At 61.4% G+C, this 20,342-nt stretch overlaps 2 protein-coding genes across 3 annotated transcripts; both read right to left on the reverse strand.

Moving 5' to 3' along the window:
• Window positions 1–135: 135 nt before the first annotated feature.
• Window positions 136–4,643, reverse strand: RNF224 (ring finger protein 224). The gene is made up of 3 exons (XM_064468954.1): window positions 4,455–4,643; window positions 1,932–2,001; window positions 136–1,098 (listed from the first exon to the last, which is right to left on the reverse strand). The coding sequence occupies exon 3, from the start codon at window positions 1,095–1,097 to the stop codon at window positions 591–593; it is 507 nt and encodes a 168-aa protein (XP_064325024.1). The 5' UTR covers window position 1,098; window positions 1,932–2,001; window positions 4,455–4,643; the 3' UTR covers window positions 136–590.
• Window positions 4,644–5,653: 1,010 nt separating this feature from the next.
• Window positions 5,654–8,345, reverse strand: CYSRT1 (cysteine rich tail 1). Of its 2 annotated transcripts, none has more exons than XM_064469210.1 (2): window positions 8,263–8,345; window positions 5,654–7,328 (listed from the first exon to the last, which is right to left on the reverse strand). In XM_064469210.1, exon 2 carries the CDS (start codon window positions 7,316–7,318, stop codon window positions 6,905–6,907), a length of 414 nt encoding a protein of 137 aa, XP_064325280.1. In that variant the 5' UTR covers window positions 7,319–7,328; window positions 8,263–8,345; the 3' UTR covers window positions 5,654–6,904. The 2 variants fall into 2 exon arrangements, with proteins under 2 accessions (XP_064325280.1, XP_064325281.1); XM_064469211.1 differs by having other exon boundaries at window positions 8,267–8,322.
• Window positions 8,346–20,342: the final 11,997 nt, after the last annotated feature.

The raw sequence follows: 20,342 nt of genomic DNA on the forward strand, positions 1-20,342 counted from the left end.
TCAAAGAACAGAAATCCAGCAAGGTAGGTCACTTCCCCCCTCACGCCCCACTGCAGGCAGGGCTTGCCACAGGCTAGCCTGAGCCTTACCAACAAATACAACCAAGACATGCAGCCCAGCAGGGCCAACAGAGAGATGTTTACTAGGCATGAAGCTTTCAGGGTGCTGGACACACTCCCCAGAGCATCATGGCGTCACTGCACTGTGCCAGGTTCCTGTGTCTGCTGTCTGGGAGATGCTCAGTGGACGTGTCCCTGCTGTAAAGCCATATGCACGGAGAAGCCGGGTGTGGGCAAGCCCTGGGCCAGGGACCAGGGGACATCTGTGATGGCTGGACCAGGTTACTGAGTTGTCAGAGGGGCGGGTGGGCAGGATGAAGGGGTGGGGGCATCCTCATCCTCCCCATTGCGCTCCAAATCCCGGCAGGATGGATAGCAAGCCCTGGGCAACCTGAAGCCCTTCCCAGGCTGCCAGTGAAGCTGCTGTCCATACGTGGGTCTGGGGCATGGCGTGGGGTCCCCAAAAATGGTCCCAGACTGCACCCCTGGAGCTCAGATGCCGATGCACTGCCAGCAGCCCCCTTGTCCTGCTCAGCTCTCGAAGGCCGCCATCACCCCACAGCACAGGCATGGCTGGCAGCAGCTGCATCGGGGAAACGGCACAGGGGGCACCACATCTTGGCACAGCCCGGCTGGCTGCTGGGTGACCGCTTTCTCTTTGCACAAGCCCTTGGTGGCCGAGTCAGGCTGGCACCTGCCAGCCACCCGGGGATGCTCCTTGTCAGCCCTGACGGCAAGAAAGGTGGCCAGGTCAAGGTCGAGCATGGCGACGCCGCCACGTGGCGTGGGTGTATTTTGGCGACACTGTGGGCAGGGGATCCAGTGCTGCTCATTGGCGACAGCGTCGAGGCGTTTCAGACAGGCTTGGCAGAAAGTATGGCCGCAGTAGAGCCGACGCGGCAGCCGGCTGCACAGGTCATAGGAAGAGTAGCAGATGATGCACTCAACCCGCTGGCTGCCCCGGCTTGGGGTGCGCGAGTGCACGCCAACACATGTCCCTGCGTCTTCTGCCCGGGGGCTGCTGCTGGCCTGGGACATGCTGGGGAGGGGAGGGTGAGAGGAGCCATCAGACCCATGGTCAGGGTGCAGGCTGCCACCTCTGAGTCCATCTGATGCATGGGAGATATGGGGACCAGCCCCACGTAGTGATTTCCCAGGGGCATCAGGCTCCCTGCCCAGCATCCCTGCCTGCTGCCTGCCCGCCCCGTGGACAGCCCTACCTAGAAAAGCAGAAACGTGCCACTACAGATGGCTCTGCCTGCACCCATGGGGGATGCATTTTCCCTAGTGCCACCACCCCTGCATCTCTGCCAAATGCCCCTTATGTCCCATGGGGGATCAGGGCTGGTTGGACCTCAGCAGCTGCCTGGGCTCTGGGTTGGTGGGGAGCATGGGGTGGGCAGGAGCATGTCAGCCGTGTGGGCAGGGGAGCAATGCCCGGAGGACCAGGCAGTACCACCACATCCCTGCTCCTTGCCAGCCCCAGGCTGTGCCAGACCGCTGTGGCACAGCTGTCAGCAGCAACAGACAGGCATGCAGGCTGGCAGGGAGGATTTGAGGGATCCAGCGGGATCTGGTACCACGCAGCATATTTGCAAACCTCTCTTGGAGGCTACCAAGACCCCACTATGAGTCTACAGGTGACCTTAAGTGTTTTGACATACACAGGCATCCTTCCCCTCCTCCCCTGTCCCCCATCCCTACCTGTCCTGAGATGCGAACCCCAGGCCCTCAGGGGAGGTGGCAGAAGGACCGCGCTGTCCCAGGGGGCCGCAGCAGTCCCATGGGGAGCATGGGGGGCCTGAGTCACCAGCAGCTCCCCAGCCTGGTCCCAGCGGCTGCTGGTGGATGTGGCAGTGGGAAGGGGCTCACCTTTCAGGGACAGGCGTGCTATCAGATCTGCTGCCGGGAAGCCAAGCCTTGGAGATTGAGTTACAAGCACCTGCATAAGAAAGATCTCTGAAATCTAAGCCCCAGGAGCAGTCATTAGCCACCCATCTCTGCTTCATTAGCAGAAGAAACCGTCCCCATGAGGACAAGGAGCCCTGGGCTTCACTGTGGGCGGAGAGGGCTCAGACATCAGCTGTACCTGAGCAGCAGTGGCAGAGTCTTCCACACCCTCAGCCACCCATGCTGGCAGATGTTGCCCAGCAGAGACACCCAGCCCACACATCCCCAGGCGGTCTGGGCTGCCGGGAAGGCTGTGACAGGAGTGGGAGGGCACAGCCAGGCTCCAGGCTCGCAGGGGTCAGAGGCTGGGGCTGGTGCAGGGACAGCAAGGCTCCAGCCTGGTACGAGCTGGCAGTGCCCACGCGTGGGGTGGTGCCCCTCATCTGGTGCCTGGGGTGACTGCTGCCACAGACAAGTTGGTGACCTGCCCCTGCTCTTCCAGCTGGGGCTGCAGGCTCTCGCACTGGGGGCTGAGTTATCCTCGGCTCTGCCGGGGACGATGCTCATCACCAGGCTGGGAAGAGCCCAGCACCCCTCGGTGACAGCAACAAGGTTCATGCCAATGCATGACTCGGGAGGTCACAGCACCAGGGTGGTGGCAGGCTCAGTCACCTGCACAGCCCGTGGTCCAGCAGTAATGCTGCAGCCTCTGCATGGAGCGTGCTCCAAGCAGGGGAAGATTTAAAACAGGGAGCGTGGCAGGGGGACAGATCCTGGACCCAGGATCCTGGAGGAGAAAAGCACATGCTGGAGCCAGGGCAGGGCTGCCAGCAGCACTTCTGCGTGGGAGCAGGAGAGGGCAGCAGCTCCTGCTCCAGGCAGGAGCAGGCAGGGAGCCAGGCAGCGCTCTCCTGTGCTGCCTGCTTACCAGACGTTTCAGCAGCCCTCGAGCCATGTTTCCAGTACTTCTCGGCAGCAAGATCTGGGGCAGTTAGACCGAGACACTCACGGGGTCACGGGGCTTTGCAGAAAAAACTCGACCCCTTGATGCCGATGCTCAGGAACAAGGCAGCAGGACAGCACAGCACCTTTGGGGAGCAGCGGCTGCATCCTGACACAGGAGCCTGATACATCCTCTGTCACAGGTTTGCCCAAGCAGCGCACATGGGGGGGTGGATGCCCATGGGTCCCCAGGTGCAGGGATGGCACCCCATGGCAGGTCTTTGCCCTCCCCTTGCCAGGCTGGCAGCAGGCAAGGGATGGCAGGGTGGCTGGCTTGGGATGGGCTGTGCCTGGAACCTCAGTTTTGGCCAAACCCACCAGCGGAGGTGGGGGCAAGGGCTGTGTATCCTGGGTGGATTGAGAACCAGCTGTGTGTGATTCCTGCTGTGCCCTGGCATCTCAGGGTACCACCCCGCATGCCTGCGGGCTGGGTGGCAGCACGCTGGATGCCAGCAGCCAGGGCAGAGCTCGTGTCTGGATGAGCACAGTGTGCTTCCTCCAAAGCCATGTGCCCAGGGACATGCAGGCAGCTGGATGCCTGGGGATGTCCGGGCACACCCCAAAGCTGGCAAGGAGTCACTAGCCCACCCAAAGCATGGTGGTGGCCTGGCTCACCTGCTGCAGGGCAAGGTACGGAGCACGCAGGTGTCAGTCCCTTTGGGCCATAGGAAGCCCTGCCCAAAAAGCCCATATGGGTGAGAGCGATGGGCTTGGCTCCTTGCACACCCCTGGCACTGCCCAGGGGTAGTGACCCCCCACTTCAACTGCCTCGCCTTGCAGAAAAGTGCACGCACACACACATATACACCCCGCTTGCCCTCCTACCCTACTCCAGCCCCTGCCCAGCCCCTGCGCATCAGCCCTCGTGTCCCCCTCCCTGACATCAGCAGAGCTGTGTCCCGTTGAGGGGTTGTGCCCAGCTGCCCTCAGCCACTTCTGTCCATTGCATGCAAGCCCCTGGTGCGGGGCTGTGCACCCCAGCTCACCCACCCTGCACCCCACAGGCAGGACTTGGGGCGGGGGAGCCCTTGGTGACATGGCTGTGCAGATGCCAAGCCGTGCAGGGTGACACCACGGGGCATGCTGCCTGAAACCAGCCTTCAGCCCTGGCTGGGCTCCATAAGCCCTGTCAAAACACCCAAATCTGGGCACAGGCAAGGCGTATCTGCAATCAGCTGTGACATGCATGGGTGGGAAAGGTCTCTTCCTGTTCCCAGGACTCATTCCTGAGAGCTGCAGGGACCTTTGTCACAGCAGGGCAGGGAGCGGCACCCTCAGAGGAGTGCAAAGGTCTGATCCAGATGAGCCAGAGCCAGGCATCACCACCCACACTCCAGACACAGGAGGTAGCAATCACCCAGCACAACCCTCCACACTCCTGAGAACCCTTCGAAGATGAAATGCACGCAGGGACTACCCATGGGACCCTTCACACAGCTACCCGTGTCACCCAGAGCCCCACCGAGGTCTGGGGCAGCATCCTGTGCCCTTCCCTGCTCATACCTCCAGCTTTCCTGCTGCCTCCAGCTTAATCATTGCTTGGGTATCTGGTAGTCAGCACTCTGCCCAGCCTCTCCCGATTTGTTTGCCATCGCCCCAAGGTAAGGCAGAGCGAAGGGCAGCAGTGACACACAGCACTGCCGGCAGATGCTGCGCCCTGCCAGCGCCATGTCTGAGCCAGGCCACAGGTTTCAGCCAAGCCTACATGGTAACACCACATCCCTGCTCAGCCACGAGGCAGGTGGGCTCTGGCTGGGCAGGGCTGGCATCAGGGCCACAAAAGCAAAGCAAACGAGGGGTGGATCTGCCTGTCCCCATGCCAGCACTGCCCACGGTCCAGGCAGGGTGAACAAGAGCACTCCTTTTGTTGGGAGGGCGGCATGGGCTGCATCCCTGCCAGCCTCCTCCTGCAAGCTGCACACCCGCCAGCCACCCACCAGCATGGGACCTGGGCCAGGCAGACTGGTGGGGAGGGCAAACTGACAGGGGTCTGCCCTGCACCTCTGCCAAGCCACTGCCACCCCAGCCCAGAAGCTCCCAGCGGTGGTGGGATTTCAAGAGTGGTGGGTTTCCAGGCAGTGGTGGGGTCCTGGTGGTGGTGGGCTCCAAGGGGTGGTAGGCTCCCAGTTCTGGTGGGATCTCAGTGGTGGTGGGATCCTGGTGGTAGTGGGCTTCCAGGCAGTGGTGGGCTCCAGCGCTGGTGGGATCCTGGTGGTGGTGGACTCCAAGCAGTGGTGAGCTCCAAGAAGTCGTGGGCTTCAAGCAGCAGTGGGTCACAGCCAGCCAAGGCAGTGCCACAAAACCCACCCAGCTGGCCCAGCCAGGAGCCACCCCTTCCCCAGCCCCTCCCAAAGCTGGGCTCTCTCTTTCCAAAAGACAGGACAGGCATCCAGTTTGGCAGGGACACGGTGAGCACCGGCCAGTGTCCCCAGGCAGGCAGGAGCAGACTATACTGGAAACGCCTGGGTGAGGGGAGTGTTGGGCCCAGGCTGGCAGCAGGCAGCAGCAAACTGAGGAGCTCAGCAAGCCACTGCTGCTGCTGCAAATCAGCAGTGTAACAGTTAAGCCTGGTTTTGAGGGGAGAGGAGAGGGCTGTGTGCCCCCTCTGCTGCCTTTACACAACCCGCCAGGATAAGCAAGAAGTAACACGGGAATCCTGGAAAACCCAGGGCGGAGGGAGGAGGCATACCTTGGCAGGGGAGAGATGGCTGTAATTTTATTTGCAGCACCCTGAAGTCATCTGCTAACACACGCACTCTTTCCAAGCCCCTGCCCCTGCAGACCAGGCAGTTCCTGCAGCAGCCGCGGCGCTTACGCAGCTGCCACCTGGCAGCATGGCCGCCCACAGGACGCCAACACAACGGCAGGCTTGTTCCAGGTTGGCGGCGCCAGCCCCAGCTAAAAACCCAGCCTGCAGCCAGCTCAGCACACTGCAAAGAGGCCAGGAGGCTTCTCACTTGCCTTCCTCGATGCCCAGGGGGGTTGCAGAAGGCGAATGATGGGGATCTGCATCCCAAACGGGGTACCCCAGTGCTATGGTGCTGCTGGAGCTGGGCCAGGCCTCTACACTGGACCCAGCCCCAACACAGTGTGGAGTCCTGAGCCGGGATGTGGATGGGGCGAGGGATTGTGCCCAGTGCCCTGCAGGAGCAACGGAATGGGGCCGGGGGTTTCCTGGCAGTGGGATGTTAACACCCGTACCCAAGCTGTGCTGTCACGTGCTGCCCTGGAGCACTGCCTGGGACTCTGGCATGCTTTGTCTGTCTGTCCTTCCTGCCTCCTTCCCTCTGTCCCATGGGCGGTGTGGCAAGGAGTGGTACCAAGCTGGAGCTTGGCACAGGCCACTGCAGCATCCTGATGATACTGTGGGTGGGGGAGACTGCTCAGTTCTGGGGAGGCAGGTCCCCATCCCGGCTGGGGGCATGTTCCTGGCTCCTCTCCACCGCTCCAAGACAGCGATGACAATGTCCTCTTCTGCCACGCACACAGGGCTGCCATCATCCAAACGTACCCTCCGGCAGGCAGGCAATGCCTGCACCTTCCCCACAGTTGGAGGTTTTCCAGCAAGGGCAGACTGGCAGGGTCAGTGTACAGGGACACCGGCTCAAAGTGCTGCCCCATCCCCAGTGTAGGCACTTCTTGGCGGTATCTGCATTGGCACACATCATCCTCAAGGCTCTTGGGCCTCAGCAGGGCAGGGGGGACCTGTCCTTCTCTTCCATGCCCCACAGTGGGCTCTCAGGACCTGGGAGGTTCCCATCACCGGTGTATCTGGCTGCAGAGCTCACGGGTGAAAAGCAACAGCAGAGTCCAGCCAGTATCACCTCCCAGCTGCCAGCTCTGCCGTGCACCAGGGCAGCTCCCCAGGGTGCCCAGGCCGGGCAGCCACATCCCTGTGGGGGCACCTGGCCCCATCCCACGGTCAGCATGTCCCGTGGGTGCAGTGAGGGCCCTTAGGAAACAACACAGCAGCGCTTTCTGCAGCAGGGGCAGCACTTGCAGCAGCCACATACTCCACCAGCCTTCTGGTCCTGGCCCTTGTCCAGGGTGACAGTGTAGAAGGAGTCAGGTGATTCCCCGTTGGGCATCCTCAGGCTGGCATAGGGGTTGTAGGGACGAGACCAGGACTTCTCTGTGGAAATGGTTGGGCTGTTCGAGCTGCCAGCAGGGTCCGCCTGCTCCTCCACGCCGCAGCTGGACACGGCTGCAGGATTGGCAATGATGGTGGGCTCATCGTTCAGGTAGCGAGTGAGGAAGATTTGCTGGAACTGGTCCTGTGGGATGTTGACACTGGCGTAGGGGTTCTCCAGGCCGACGCTACGATCCATCTCCCTGCTCATTTTCAGCATGCGTAGCCCAGCTGGCATCTCCCACCTCCTGCAAGACAGAGACCCCATTAACCCAGGGTGCGGGGGATGTTAGTTATGGGGTTGTTCTCATGGCTTGGGGAAGGGGCCCCCTGCAGAGCCCACTGGCAGAGCTGTGCTCCCTGTCCCTGGCAGCCCCATAGGACCCCAACATGAAGCCTGTGCATTTTGGCCATATGGCCCTGATGGTAGAGCCGGGAGAGGAGGCAGGAGAGGGTGACACCAGACATGGGGGTGGGCAGGGTGCTGGGGGGCAGGAGGGGGTGCTGGATGTGAGAAAGTATGCAGGGAGGGCAGTAGGGTGGGGTAGGAGCTTCTGGGGGGAGACAGGTCCTCAGATGTGGGGGGCAGGCACGGGGGAGAGGAGGGGGGAGAAAGAAGTTGTGTGGAGGAGAGGCAGAAGCAGGGGCGGGAGGGAGAGGGGCAGGGGACCGGGCGGGCAGGGGGGAGAAGGGGAATCGGGGCAAGGGGGCAGGGAAAGGGAGGGCAGGCAGGGGAAGGGGGGCAGGCAGGGGCGGGCGGGGGGAAGGGGGGCAGGCAGGGGCGGGGGGGGGAAGGGGGGCAGGCAGGGGCAGGGGGGCAGGCAGGGGCGGGGGGGGGAAGGGGGGCAGGCAGGGGCGGGGGGGCAGGCAGGGGCGGGGGGGGGAAGGGGGGCAGGCAGGGGCAGGGGGGCAGGCAGGGGCGGGGGGGCAGGCAGGGGCGGGGGGGGGAAGGGGGGCAGGCAGGGGCGGGGGGGGGAAGGGGGGCAGGCAGGGGCAGGGGGGCAGGCAGGGGCGGGGGGGGGAAGGGGGGCAGGCAGGGGCAGGGGGGCAGGCAGGGGCGGGGGGGGGGGAAGGGGGGCAGGCAGGGGCAGGGGGGCAGGCAGGGGCGGGGGGGCAGGCAGGGGCGGGGGGGGGCGGGCAGGCAGAGGGTGGCCAGGGAAGGGCGGGGGACCCGGCACTCACCGACCGCTCGGCTCCGGCCGGCTGCGGGGCCGCTCCGCCGCCGCCTGCGCTTCCTCCTGCACGGACCGCCCCGCCCGGCGCCGCCCCGGACCGACCGACCGCCCCGGACCGACCGACCGCCAGCCCGGACCGACCGCCCGCCCCGGACCGACCGACCGCCCCGGACCGACCGACCGCCAGCCCGGACCGACCGACCGCCCCGGACCGACCGACCGCCCCGGACCGACCGACCGCCAGCCCGCCCCGGACCGACCGCCCCGGACCGACCGACCGCCAGCCCGCCCCGGACCGACCGCCCCGGACCGACCGACCGCCCCTGACCGACCGCCAGCCCCGGACCGACCGACCGCCCCGGACCGACCGACCGCCCCTGACCGACCGCCAGCCCCGGACCGACCGACCGCCAGCCCGGACCGACCGCCCGCCCCGGACCGCGCCCGCACTAGACACTGGCACCAGGCAGGGGGCACAAAGAGCTGGGCACCAGCACCGGGGACCGGGCACTGAGCAGGGGAACTGGGCACTGGCACCAGTACTGGATAGGGGCACTGGGCAGGGGGGCACTGGGCACTGGCACCAGTACTGGACAGGGGCACTGGGCACTCAACAGGGGCATGGGACAGGGGGCACTGGGCACTGGACAGAGGCACTGGGCACCAGGGAAGACCACCAGTACCGAGCATTGTGCATCAGCACTAGCCACTGGTACCAGGCACTGGGCACTGTCTCTGGCACTGGTCAGCAGATACCAGCACCAGCATGGGCACTGTTATCATGCACTAGCACCACGCAGTGTGCACCGGGTACCACGCAGCAGGCAGTGATACCGTGCACTGTCACCACCACCAGGACCGAGCACTGACACCAGTACCTTCCACTAGCACCAGCACCATGTGCCACGCACCAGGCACTGAGCTCCAGCACTGTGCACTGGCACCAGCATTGGCACCACACAATGGCACTGGGCAGCAGCAGGGGCACTGGAATGGGGGCACTGCACATCATGGGCCTGTAGGAAGCAGCAAACACCAGGCACTGGGCAGGGGGCAGTGAGTACCATGCACACATCTGAGCACTGGGCAGGGGACACCAGGCACCTCCACTCCCTGGCAGCCCCCAGACCCTCCTGTCAGTCTCTGCTTGTCCCCATGGCCACCCAGGTCCCTGCAGCCCAGGGATCCCTCGCACCGTGCCTGGCTGTGCCCTACCTCTCCAGCCCTGACACCCCCCGATGCCAGGTCTCTGCTGGGGTCCTCATCCCTCCAGCAGATCCCAGGGCTCCCAGGCAGCCAAAGGGCATGAACCAAGTGTGCCCAAGCGACCTGGTGTATGCCTGGGCATCAGGAAGATCTGTGGTGGGATGTTGGCTCTGGTGTGAACCTGTGCCCACAAATAGAGCCTTTTCTAGGATAGGCTGGGGGGGGATGTTACCCTGTGCCTGCTCCCAGGGCATCGTTGGATGGTGAAACACACGATGGAGTGAGGGACACAGCTGGCACAAGGGCAAGGAGAGGGATGCTGGCACATGTGCCAGTCCCCAGGACCAGAAGTACTGCAAGAGAAAAGATGCAAATTTTCAGCACCCTCCATCTGTGACCAGGCAGGAGAGACCTTGTGTGAGCCTCAGCCCTCAGTCCTGCTCTCATGTGAGGCTTTTTGGAATGTCCCAAATGAAAATCCAGCCCAGAGGCCAGGCCCCTGTTGCCTTGGGGCCCTGAGTCTGCCACACTCCCACCATCACCAAGCCAGTGTTCCTGTCCCCACCATCACCAGCTGCCAGGGCTCCTTTGGTTCCCTTGTTCTACTCACCGGTACCTGCTGGGCCCGTGGAGGGGCTCTGGGGCAGCATCAGCCCTGTAGGACAGCAGGAAGGGCCGCAGGCAGGGCAGTGCTGCCTGCAGGCTCCCCAGGCTCGTGGCTTCCCACCAGCAAGGAAAGCACCAGCACGGATGGAGTTGGGCCCAGCACCATCATGGGGACACAATGTCCCTAACCGTCAGAAGCCACAGACATTCCCAGACCCATGGGCCATGGCCACCCCCGCAGCTCCGCTGCAAATGGCTGTTCCTCTGGCCTCCCCTCCTGCCACCCCCTGCAGGGTCAGGGCTTTCAGCTCCGACACAGCCCCGGCACGCCTGCCCCATGGCTCCGCTTGTGGCTGGCAGGAGATGGCCACTCCTGGATGGATGTAGCTCAGAGCAAGAGCTGAGCCTTGGGGGAACCATGGGGATCAGCCTGCCAGCCAGGGTGGCTGGGTGGGAGGCAGCGCAGGAGCACCCCAGTCCCACATCCAGACCTGGCATCCTCCTTTGGAGCAGTGGAAGGAACCAGCTGGAGTCCCCTCAGTGCTGCTGCATCCCCAGGGAAGCTGCAGGGAAAGCTGGAAGGTGCAGGGACAATGTGAAATGCCGCCAGCCTGGCCTGGGGAAACAAGACTTGGTGGGACGTGGCACTGCCACAGCTTCACTGCTCTGCCCTGCCCTGGGCAGGACACCCACATGTCCCCTGTATGTCCCCTGTGGGTCCTGAATAGGCATTTTGGTGAAGGTTGCAGGACTTCGGGCTTGTCAGGAGGGTCCTTACTGCTGGGTGGCCACAGCCAGCCCTGACAGGGGCTCCAGTGCACGATGTCCCTGCTTCTGGGTGCTTGGGGACAGGGTGGTTTTGCTGGGAGCCTGTGCCCAGCCAGGTGTCCTATCCCCAGGGTGTGGGACACAGCTCCTGTCCTGCAGCTGGATGGTCTCTCCTGTGCTGGTGGCTGAGCATGCCATGGGGTAGGACAGGACCACTACGGATCCCCTTCTCCAGCCGTGTCCCTGCCATGTGACACTGCTCTGATGCCCTCAGCCAGAGTCATTCTTCTCATCACCAAGCCTCCAAAACTGGTTTGTGCAGAGACCCAACATCTTCCCACAAGCAGTTCCACGCAGAAACCCATCCTGCCCAGGAGCCCTGGGCATGCTTATGGGGCCGGGGCAGCCTGGGGACAGGCACAGGGTAGAAGGTGCCCCAAATTGCAGCTGGATCCTCCTGGAATTGAATTACATTTTCCGTAGCACTTTGCAAAAAGAAAAGCCGCTTCCTTCTGGCCATTGCAGCAGAGAACTACATTTCTCACATGCGCGGAGGAGCTGGGGCTGCACAGGCTGGCCGGATCCTGCTCGCAGCAGTGCCTACCACTGCCCTGCCCGTCCAGCCTGGTGCCAGGTGAGTGGGGACACCAGGCTGGGGGCTGCACCCTTGGAGCCCATGGAGCAAGCAGGAGAGCTCCAGTGGGTGATGGGACCCTGCCTGGCCCTGGCAGCACTGTCACTGTGATAGGGGACAGATGCTGGTGGGTGCTGAGCTGGCCAGGCACCCAGTAGTCAGCATGCCTGCTGCCAGCACCCTGCCTGCAAGCCCCAGTCTCCACTGCCTGCCCTCTGAGGCTGGTCCCTCAGTCCTGGAGCCTGCTGGGCTTGCAGCTACCAAAGTGTATTTTTCCCTGTAAAGAGACTCAGTGACCTCCCAGAAGGTGGAGGGAAGGGAAGAGGGAGGCCTGGGATTTTTTTTTGAGAAGCTGGGAGGTCAAACCCTCCTCTGACCAGCTCTAGCACCAGAAGAGGGGCCCTGTGCAGCTCTGTGCCTCAGTTTCCCCACTAGTAGGGATACAGCAGAGCATGCACCATGCGTAACCAGCATCACAGCACCCAGCTCTTGGGTTTTGGGAGGTGCAAAACACCTGCACAGACACACCTGGGTCCTCTCTGCTCCCACAGCATCACCTGGAGGACAGCCACTGGCAGCCCCTCTCCCTTCACTGGGCCTCACTGCTGCCAGGTTTTTGAAAAACCCATATATTTTGTTAAGCAGGCATAAAAAGGAAGCAGCATCCTCCCAGTTGTAACCCCAGGCCTGCCTGCCTGGGCATGTCCCTGCTCGCATGGGGGATGTCACTGTAGCACTCTCTAGCAGTGAGTCTCTCAGCACCTCAGGACTTGCTCAGTTTGGCTTTTTGCCCCAGATTTCCATGCGTAGCACTGTTCACAAGTGGCTCTGCTTGCAGGGAGCTGCAAGGCTGCATGCAAAGCACAGCTCGAGAGTGGGGGACCCCAGGACCCTGCAACAGCACCCTGTGCCCTCAGTGCCTTCCCTCTCCCAAAGAGGCTCCGAAGTGAAGCTCACCTCATTAGCACCTCTGAGCTCTTTGAGGTAGGGATGTCTCACACGCTGCAGCCTGAGGCTGCGGACCCCACATAACCTCCCCGAGTAGGGTGTTAGCTTTAACCTGAAGTGCCTCCATCCTGGCTGATGTCCCTCCCTGGCGTCTCACTGCAGCAGCTCCCATCTCGCAGGCGCCTTCTGGATAATCTCATTCCTTGCAGGCTCTGGCGCCAGCTCTGCAGCGGCTGGGCTGGTTGCAGCCTCAACTGGGGAAAGCCCTTCCAGCCTCTGCTGCGGCTCTCTGGGTCCGGATCTAGCTGCCTTCTCCTTTCCAGCCTCAATTTCCTGATGGCCAATTTGTTCTTGGGCCAACAGCATCTCTAATAGCGCCTTTCCTCCTGGCCAGGGATGCAGCGGTGACGTACCTGGAACCAGTCCCATGGTGAGAGCTGCAGTGACACTTACATACACTGGTGGGGATAGGGTTGGCTCAGGTCTTCTGGCAAGGAAAAGCAGCAGAAGCAACTACATCTTCTGTGGACCCTATAAGGTCCCTATCAGGCCAAGGCGGCCACCACGGCACCTGTGATTTGGGCTGCTGCCTAAAGGCAAGGTGCTCCCAAAGGCTGATGAATTTAGGGTCACAGCAGCATCCCTCCTTCCTCCTCAAAGCTCACCAGCCCCGTGTCAGCCTCAAGGAGCTTTGACCCTCTTCTCCCATGTCACAGGGGAACTCCAGAGCACCAAGGCTGGGGAGGGCACTGACACCAGGGCTGAGGTTCTGAGCCCTCCTGGGGCTTGTTCATCTCCTTGGGCGTATTTTGACCCAGCTGTGGGTGACTCCAGTGGGAGTAGTGTCTCCAGCAGGTGCTGGTTGTCCATGGAAGAAGTTATAGCTTTTTATACAGTTTTCTTTCTTCTGACAGATGTTGAGAACGAGGAGGTGGAGGCTCTGGCACATTAGGGGACCAGGGGGACACCCCCTCCCAGGCTGCTGGGGACTTCACGGATGACACAGAGAACCCTTGTCCCAAAAAGCCCCTGCAGCAGAGACTCTATAAATGCCCCAAGTGCATGAAGATCTTTGTGCAAATCTCCCACCTGCAAGCCCCCCATGGGGCAGTGCCCGTACAAGTGTCCCACCCATGAGGACAGTTTCAGTGACACCTCCATCCTCATCAAGCACCAGCGCACTCTCACGAGTGCCATACCGGTGCTCCCAGTGCTCCCTTCAGCCTCAGCACTGACCTGCTGCAACACCAGCGGGCAGGGGATGCATCACGGCCCAGACTCTGCAATGTGTGGGGTGGCTGGCATCACTGTGGTCCAGCCTCCAGAAACGGGGCACCTTGGAAATGTGGTTTTGTCTGTAATGGGAGCTGGGAAGGGGGACACCCATGAGAGAGGGAGGTTGTTGTCACACACAGCCAGCAAACACACCTGGGATGTTAAGACACTGGGACCAGTTGCCCTGGCCACTCTGGTGATGCCCCAGGGGCTGTGTCCATCATCGTCCCTCGCTGGCTGCAGGTCATCGCAGCATCGGGCAGATTTGTATCCATGCAGCTCTGGGCCCCTGGGCACTGAGGTTCGTCCTGCTGCCCCCCAGGTGGACAGGATGGGCAACCCCAGCACCCCACAGGCAGGAGGTGGCTCAGGGCTCACCTCTCCCCTCTGGGAGGCGATGATGGGCACCAGCCCCCCCTTCCCAGGAGTCCTGCGGTCCCCACAAATGGAGTTAAATAAGTCCTTTAAATTCAGCGTTACTGCGCAAGAGGGAGATTCAGGGAGTGAAAGCCTAAATCTGCCCTTTTCAGCACTGAAAAACTTTGTTCCCTGCTCCTTGTCCCCCCCAGCGTGCTGGAGCCACGGAAGGAAGTCTGGGCATGGCAGAGTTGTTCGGCGTTCAGTGCCGGCAGTGGGGCAGAGCTCTGGCAGCGCAGCCCCAGCTGAGGAGAGTTACCACCAATCTAGGAGCAGCACCCCCTAATCTGGAGCCTGAAGTTCAAATATTTAATTCCTTGGTAAAATAGGACTCCGAACTGAGCTTGGAGAGCCATGTCCTGCACTCTCATGTGGCTCCTTGGGGGATTTACAGATGATGGAGAATCCTCAGATGGAAAAGCTGCTGCATCTGAGCCCAAGCTGCTATTTTGGAGTCGTCCCATGTGGGACTTGCTAAGCTGGGAGCCGGTGAGTGCACTGGAGCTCTGCGCCGCTTGAGTAAATGGATGAGCCAAACTAATGCATAGCTACTTGTTGCTTAAAACCAGCCTAATTTCCTGCAATTGTTTGCAGGGGAAAAAAAAAAATTCAACAGAAAAAACCTAACTGAAAGCTCAGTGCCCACCCAGGAAATATTGTGTGCTAGGAGAGGTGATGGGAGGAAGGTCCTCGTGAGGTGCCATGGTGCTTGCAGAGAAAGGTGCTCTGGCTCTGTGCAGGCCAGGAGACAACCTCTGCGATTTGAGGAGGAGCCTGAGAAAACCAGGAGAAACAGAAGAAAAAGCCAACCTTTAATTGCCTTTTTTTTTTTCCAACTCAGGCGCCTGCTTGCAGCCTGTGCTGCCTCCCAGCAGCACAAAAACGAGGGGGCAGATCCGCAGAGGAGGCCAGGGGCTGTGTCCCCAGTGCCAGCAGCTGATGACGGGTCTGGAGCCCAGCGGGTGCTGCAGGGGTAGGACCATCCCCAGGTGTGGGACATGCAGCCAGGAGGAAAGTGCTGGGCTGAGCAATTCCTGCAATACTCATCAAAAAAAGATTTTGGGTCTTCACAGCAGTACCATGGCAGGGTACCCCAGTGCCCCATCCTGCGCGACCAAACACAAGCTTTTAGGATTTTTTGAAGGATACCAGTCACTGCAGTGATCTCATGCAATGCCTCAACTCTCTGGAGTTCCACACACAGTGAAAGGGACACTTATTTTGTTAAAAAAAACAAACCAGAAAGCCACGGGCACATCCTGCTGCTGGGCACCCTTCCCCTAGGGACAGGCACGCATGTGACATCAGGGTCGGTGGAGCTTTTCCAGCTCCTCCCAGGGGCTCTCCCAGTCACCAGGACATAAAAACTCATTGACACATCATGTTTGCTGAATATTTCCCTCCTGCGCCTCGGGAGATGCAGTGCCATGGTGCCAGCACTTGAGGGTGATGATGTTCTTTCCAGCCCATCAGTAAGGTAGGATGATGCAGAGTGGCGTTTCCTAGAGGGACTGGCTTTGCAATCAGCTGGGGGAGCAGCTTGGTGAGAGCCCCCAGCACAGATGGTGGTTTCTCACCAAACCTTGGTGGGATTGAAGAAGTTTTTGAAGCTAAGGAGAGCCTGTAGGTGGTCAGTGAGTGAAAAGGGCACGGGGGTGAGTTGGGCCAGGGCAGCAAAGGGAAACCAAACCCCAAATTCAGTCTGTGTGAAACAAAGACAGGCAGGTGGGATGATTTCTTCTGGGACATCACAAGGCTCCTTCCATAGGCCCCTCTGCTGTGCAAGGTCTTCTCCAAGGTGTTTGCCTTAATTCTTGTCTGCCTCCTCATTAAAAAGCAGAGTGAGGCTGGGCAGGTACGGAAGGAAGGATCACAAGGTGGCCCAGGGAGCAGGAGGCATTACTGGGGTGAGTGTCCATAAGGGGAACCCCATGGGGTCAGTGCCACCGGGAATAGGGGCTCAGCTGGGACCCAGCGAGTATGGAGGAGGAGCTGGGGCTGCTGGCACGAGGATGCCATGGAGGGCATCAGTGGTGCATCTTTGAGGGGTAACCTAGGGAGCACAGACCAGTGCACAAGGACAAAGCTGCTGGGGGGGTGTGGGTATTGGGGTTGGGGGCAGCACAGAGCTATTTCCAGCAGCACAGTGTAAAATTCAGCGCATCCCCGCAGGCCAGGCTGGCACCCTGTGCTCAGCATCGCATCCTGCAGGTCCTGGCACTGAACCTACCTTTCGATGCAGCACGCGGCACAGCCTGGTGTGGACATGCGACCTGGCAGCCCCACAGCTGTGCCCCATAGCATGGGGCCCTGGCACCCTCATGTGCCCGGTGTCCATGTGTAGTCGCAGCCCCACACCCTGTAGTCTGCCTGTGGCATGCAAAGAGTTTTCTCAGTTCTTGCTTCCCTCTTAGGGAAAGTGATATGTCCCGAAGGATAGTGGCAGCTTTTAAAGCCAAAACGGAGCCTGGAAATGACCTTCAAAATCTGCTCGATAGGAGGGATTGCCTGCAATGCCAGGATGTGTCCCGTCACTTGGGTCAGCACATGGGCTGCATGCACCAGGGGTCCCTGGGCCATGCATCCATCCTGCAACAGGTCCCATCCTGCCCTCAACACCAGCTCCTGGGATTCAGCTCAGTAACCTGGAGCAACGCAGGCTTCTCTGCAAAATCCCCAAGGCTCTGTTGCTCACCCTACATCCCTCGACAGGGTTGGCAGCTCCCCAGATCTGACAGGATCTGTCACCAGCTCTGTCTTGCACACGGTGCACTCTCCCGATGTGACATCTCAGCCACCCTGCAGGCCTGCAAGTAGGGGACAGGGACATTGGGAGCACCCTGGGGATGTGCAAAATGCAGCGGGTGCTGTGCACAGCTGAGGCACACGTGCATGTATAGCACGTGTGGATGCTGGGCACCTATCTGCCTCCCTGGTTCACTGATGTGCCTGCAGGAGGGCTGAGGACGCTGCAGAGGCATGTTTTCTTGGTGTATTGGGTCTCCTCCAAGCCTAGGCTGCATGTCATCCACATATATGGGGGATGCTCAGGCTGTGGCTGCAAAGCCCAAAGCCTTTCTAGTTTAAGTCCCACGCTGCCCTGGCAGGGGGATGCTGCATCCCTCAAAGATAACGAATCGGACACATAATCCGGTGTCCAGGCTGGCACGGCCGGAGCCAGCATCACACGAGTCGGCTGGTGCCTGGCCTGCTGCCTGCCTCTCCTGGGGCTCACGCCAGCTGCAGGAACAAGGAGAGGAGCTTGTTTCCTTATCGCCCTCCACACTTACCCTCCGTCCCCCTCCCCTGCGGCTCCCCGGCCCGGCCAGCCCCCGGGTCACGCCAGGCCTTGGCAGTGGCGCGGGGGAAGCTTGCATTGTGGCTGCCCACTGTGGCCCAGCTGGAGGAGAAAGCAAGGATTTCCTGGCCCGGAGCAAGTCCTTCCTGTCTCCTCCCAGCAGCGAGTGCTCTGGGGCTGAGGGTGGGCTGTTCCTGACTGGTTTGGACCTGGAGCTGCCTCCCTGCACGGAGCTGCCGCTGAATGTGCAAGCAAGCAGGAGGCAAGCACGGAGCCAAGGCGCTTCGACTGACACCACCCTCCAGTGCCAAAATCTCCCCCCTCCAGCTCTGTCCTACCCACGTGCAGAATCTCCGCTCAGCCAGCATGGAGATGTCCCTCACTGCACCCTCGGTGCTTGTGCACCCTCACATGCAACGTGCCATGGGGACAGGGGCGGTGCAGAGTGGCCTCGTTCCATTGCATGGGACTTTAGGAAGGGCAGTTCACCCGTTGCCAACTTCAGCCCAGCCCATGGCAGGTCGATGCTGTGGGATTTGTGTCCAATGGGCCATGGCCTGCAGCACCCCGCTCATGGCCGGGCAGCAGCAAACAGCCTGGGTGTCTCCCAAGGCTAAACGCTTGCTCGCATGCAGAGACCTGGGAAACAGGCTGTAAGAGTTCCAGCTGGGGACGCCTGGCTGGGCACCTCATGTGCATGGCCATAGTTTTCCCTCCTCAAATGTAATTTTTACTTCCTGTGAAGGAAGAAGCAGGGCTGAGGCCAGGGCAGCTGCTGGCATCCACCGTTTGGTGGGCTCCCTGCAGGCACTGCTTTCGCTTTCACTGCAAACAGCCGCGCTGGGTCATGCCGCAGCTTCCGCTGTGCCACAACCACACGGAGATCTTGCATGGCAACTATACCTGCCAATGGTTTTTTTAGGACAAAGGGCTGATTTCCAGCTATTTTTCCATGATTCAAAATTTCTAGTCCTGGGGATGGCTGCGGCAGAAGGGCTGTCACCCGTCCTCTGGCCTGGAGCATCCCCAGCAGTTTGCCATCCTCCCCCTTTCACCCCTGCCCCAGGGATGGATCAGGGACGGCACCATCCTGCCCCAAGTGAAGGCTTTGAAATGGCAGTCTGGGGATGCTCTCCCTGCCGGGAGCAGGCAGATCCCATGCAGCACCCAGCTCCCAGCTAAGCCCTTGGCTCCGGCTCTCTCCCAGTGGAGGTCTGGTTTCTGTCCTGCCGTCAGCTTGTCCTCCCTTACTTCAAACAGTCCCTGTTTGTTTGGCTCTCGCTGCTGGCTGGAGCCGGGGCTGCATGCCTGGGCCGCCTGTGCACAACGGCTCCTTGTTCGCCACCTCCCTCCCTGCTCGCCCCTCGCCTGCTTTAGCAATTATCCCAATTAGCCATGCCCTCTCCTTGCTCCCCGCTGCACCACGGACCCTTGCCCCTCCTGCTCTGTGCTGGTGGCAGCAGCGCTGCTGCCTGCAAGGGGCCACCCCTGGGCAAGCAGGACGTGGGCACCGGGGCCACGGCTGCCAGCTTCCCAGTGGGAGACAGGCAGGTTGTGCAAAATCCAGGTGTTTGGGGCCAGTGCTGGATCCCAGGGCTCTTTTCAAACCTCTTTGGGGCTAGAGGAGGATGAGGAAGCTGTGCCTGGACCTGCAGGTCCTGGCGTGCCAGCCCTGTGCCACTGGCATCTGCTTCTGCTCCTTCAAATCACCTTGGTGGGTGCTGCCGCTCATGCCCCAACTATGCAGGGTGCTCACCCTGCCTTGCTCCCTGGGAGCGTGGGTGCAACCAGCCAGCTTTCTACAAGCCACAACCCACGTGCCACTGCAGCAGCACCGTGCTCCGGCAGCCGCTGGCTCGGTGAGAGCCTGGGGCAGGCGGTTGATGTTTCCACCTGCTGACGCAGGCTGGGGCAGCCACACAGGCCTGTGAAGGGGGCTTTCCGTAGCAGTTCCCATCAGGCGTGTTTTGGGGCCACCTTCCCCTCTGCCCTCCCAAGCCTGTGGAGAAGCTGGGACACAGCCCCTGGAGAGGTGCTGGGTGCAGGAGCATCCCTGTCGGCAGAATCAAGCAGGAGAAGTGGGGGCCATCTGTTCCTGCACCCCAACAGTGGCTTGCACATCCCCCCAGATCTGAAATCCAGGGCAGGCAAAGCCCCATATCCTCTCCCCATGGCATGGCCCTGAACTATGGCCAGCCCTGCCATGGTGGCTGCAGTACGCAGGCAGCACTAGCAGCCCCTCAGCAGGCTCCTGCCCACACCCTGCCAGGGACACTGTGCACCGCAGCCACGTAGGGACACAGCGCTTTAGCAGGGGCATCACCAGGCAGGGTGAGCAATGGGGCTGCCACTCCCGGGATGGCCCTGAGCGCCCCATCTCTCGCTGACAGCTGCCCCAGGCTCCTGGGGTTTGATCTTTACCACTCGAGCCGGCCTGTCTGTTCCCATTTGTGTCTGTCGTGCTGCCGAGGGATGTGAGTGCCAGGCTTGCACAGCCTGGCAGCTCTGCGCTGGCACACGGACAGCCGCCGGGCAGGCAGCCTCTGCACTGGTGCGCAGCCTCCTCCACAGCTCTGCCAGCGCCAAACCCCCGTGCATACATCAGGGTCCTGCTGAAAGCCAGCGCCTGGTCGAGCCCTGGCAGGTGGGGGGCTCCCCAGAGACCGCTTCTGCCTTGTTGGGGGTTGTCCCTTGTCCTTGATCCTGCACCCAAAACTGCCCCTTCTCCCCCATCCATACAACCGTGATTGCTCTGGAGCATCCTGGTATAAGTCTCTCTGGTTACCCCCACCTTCCCTGGGTACACAACAGTGCCCCAGTGGGGCCCTGACGGCTCCCCCAGGAGTCTCGGCATGCTGGGTCCCCTTCCAGGCTGAAGCACTTGTTTCCATTGCATGGAAAGGCGTCGCCTCCCCATGCACACCAGGGTGGATCT

Source organism: Phalacrocorax carbo, chromosome 18 (genome assembly GCF_963921805.1).
Source record: "Phalacrocorax carbo chromosome 18, bPhaCar2.1, whole genome shotgun sequence".
NCBI lineage: Eukaryota > Metazoa > Chordata > Aves > Suliformes > Phalacrocoracidae > Phalacrocorax > Phalacrocorax carbo.

Coding starts and splice junctions, on each gene's coding strand:
- RNF224 (XM_064468954.1), bottom strand. CDS start 1,097: ATGTCCCAGGCCAGCAGCAGCCCCCGGGCAGAAGACGCAGGGACATGT.
- CYSRT1 (XM_064469210.1), bottom strand. CDS start 7,318: ATGCCAGCTGGGCTACGCATGCTGAAAATGAGCAGGGAGATGGATCGT.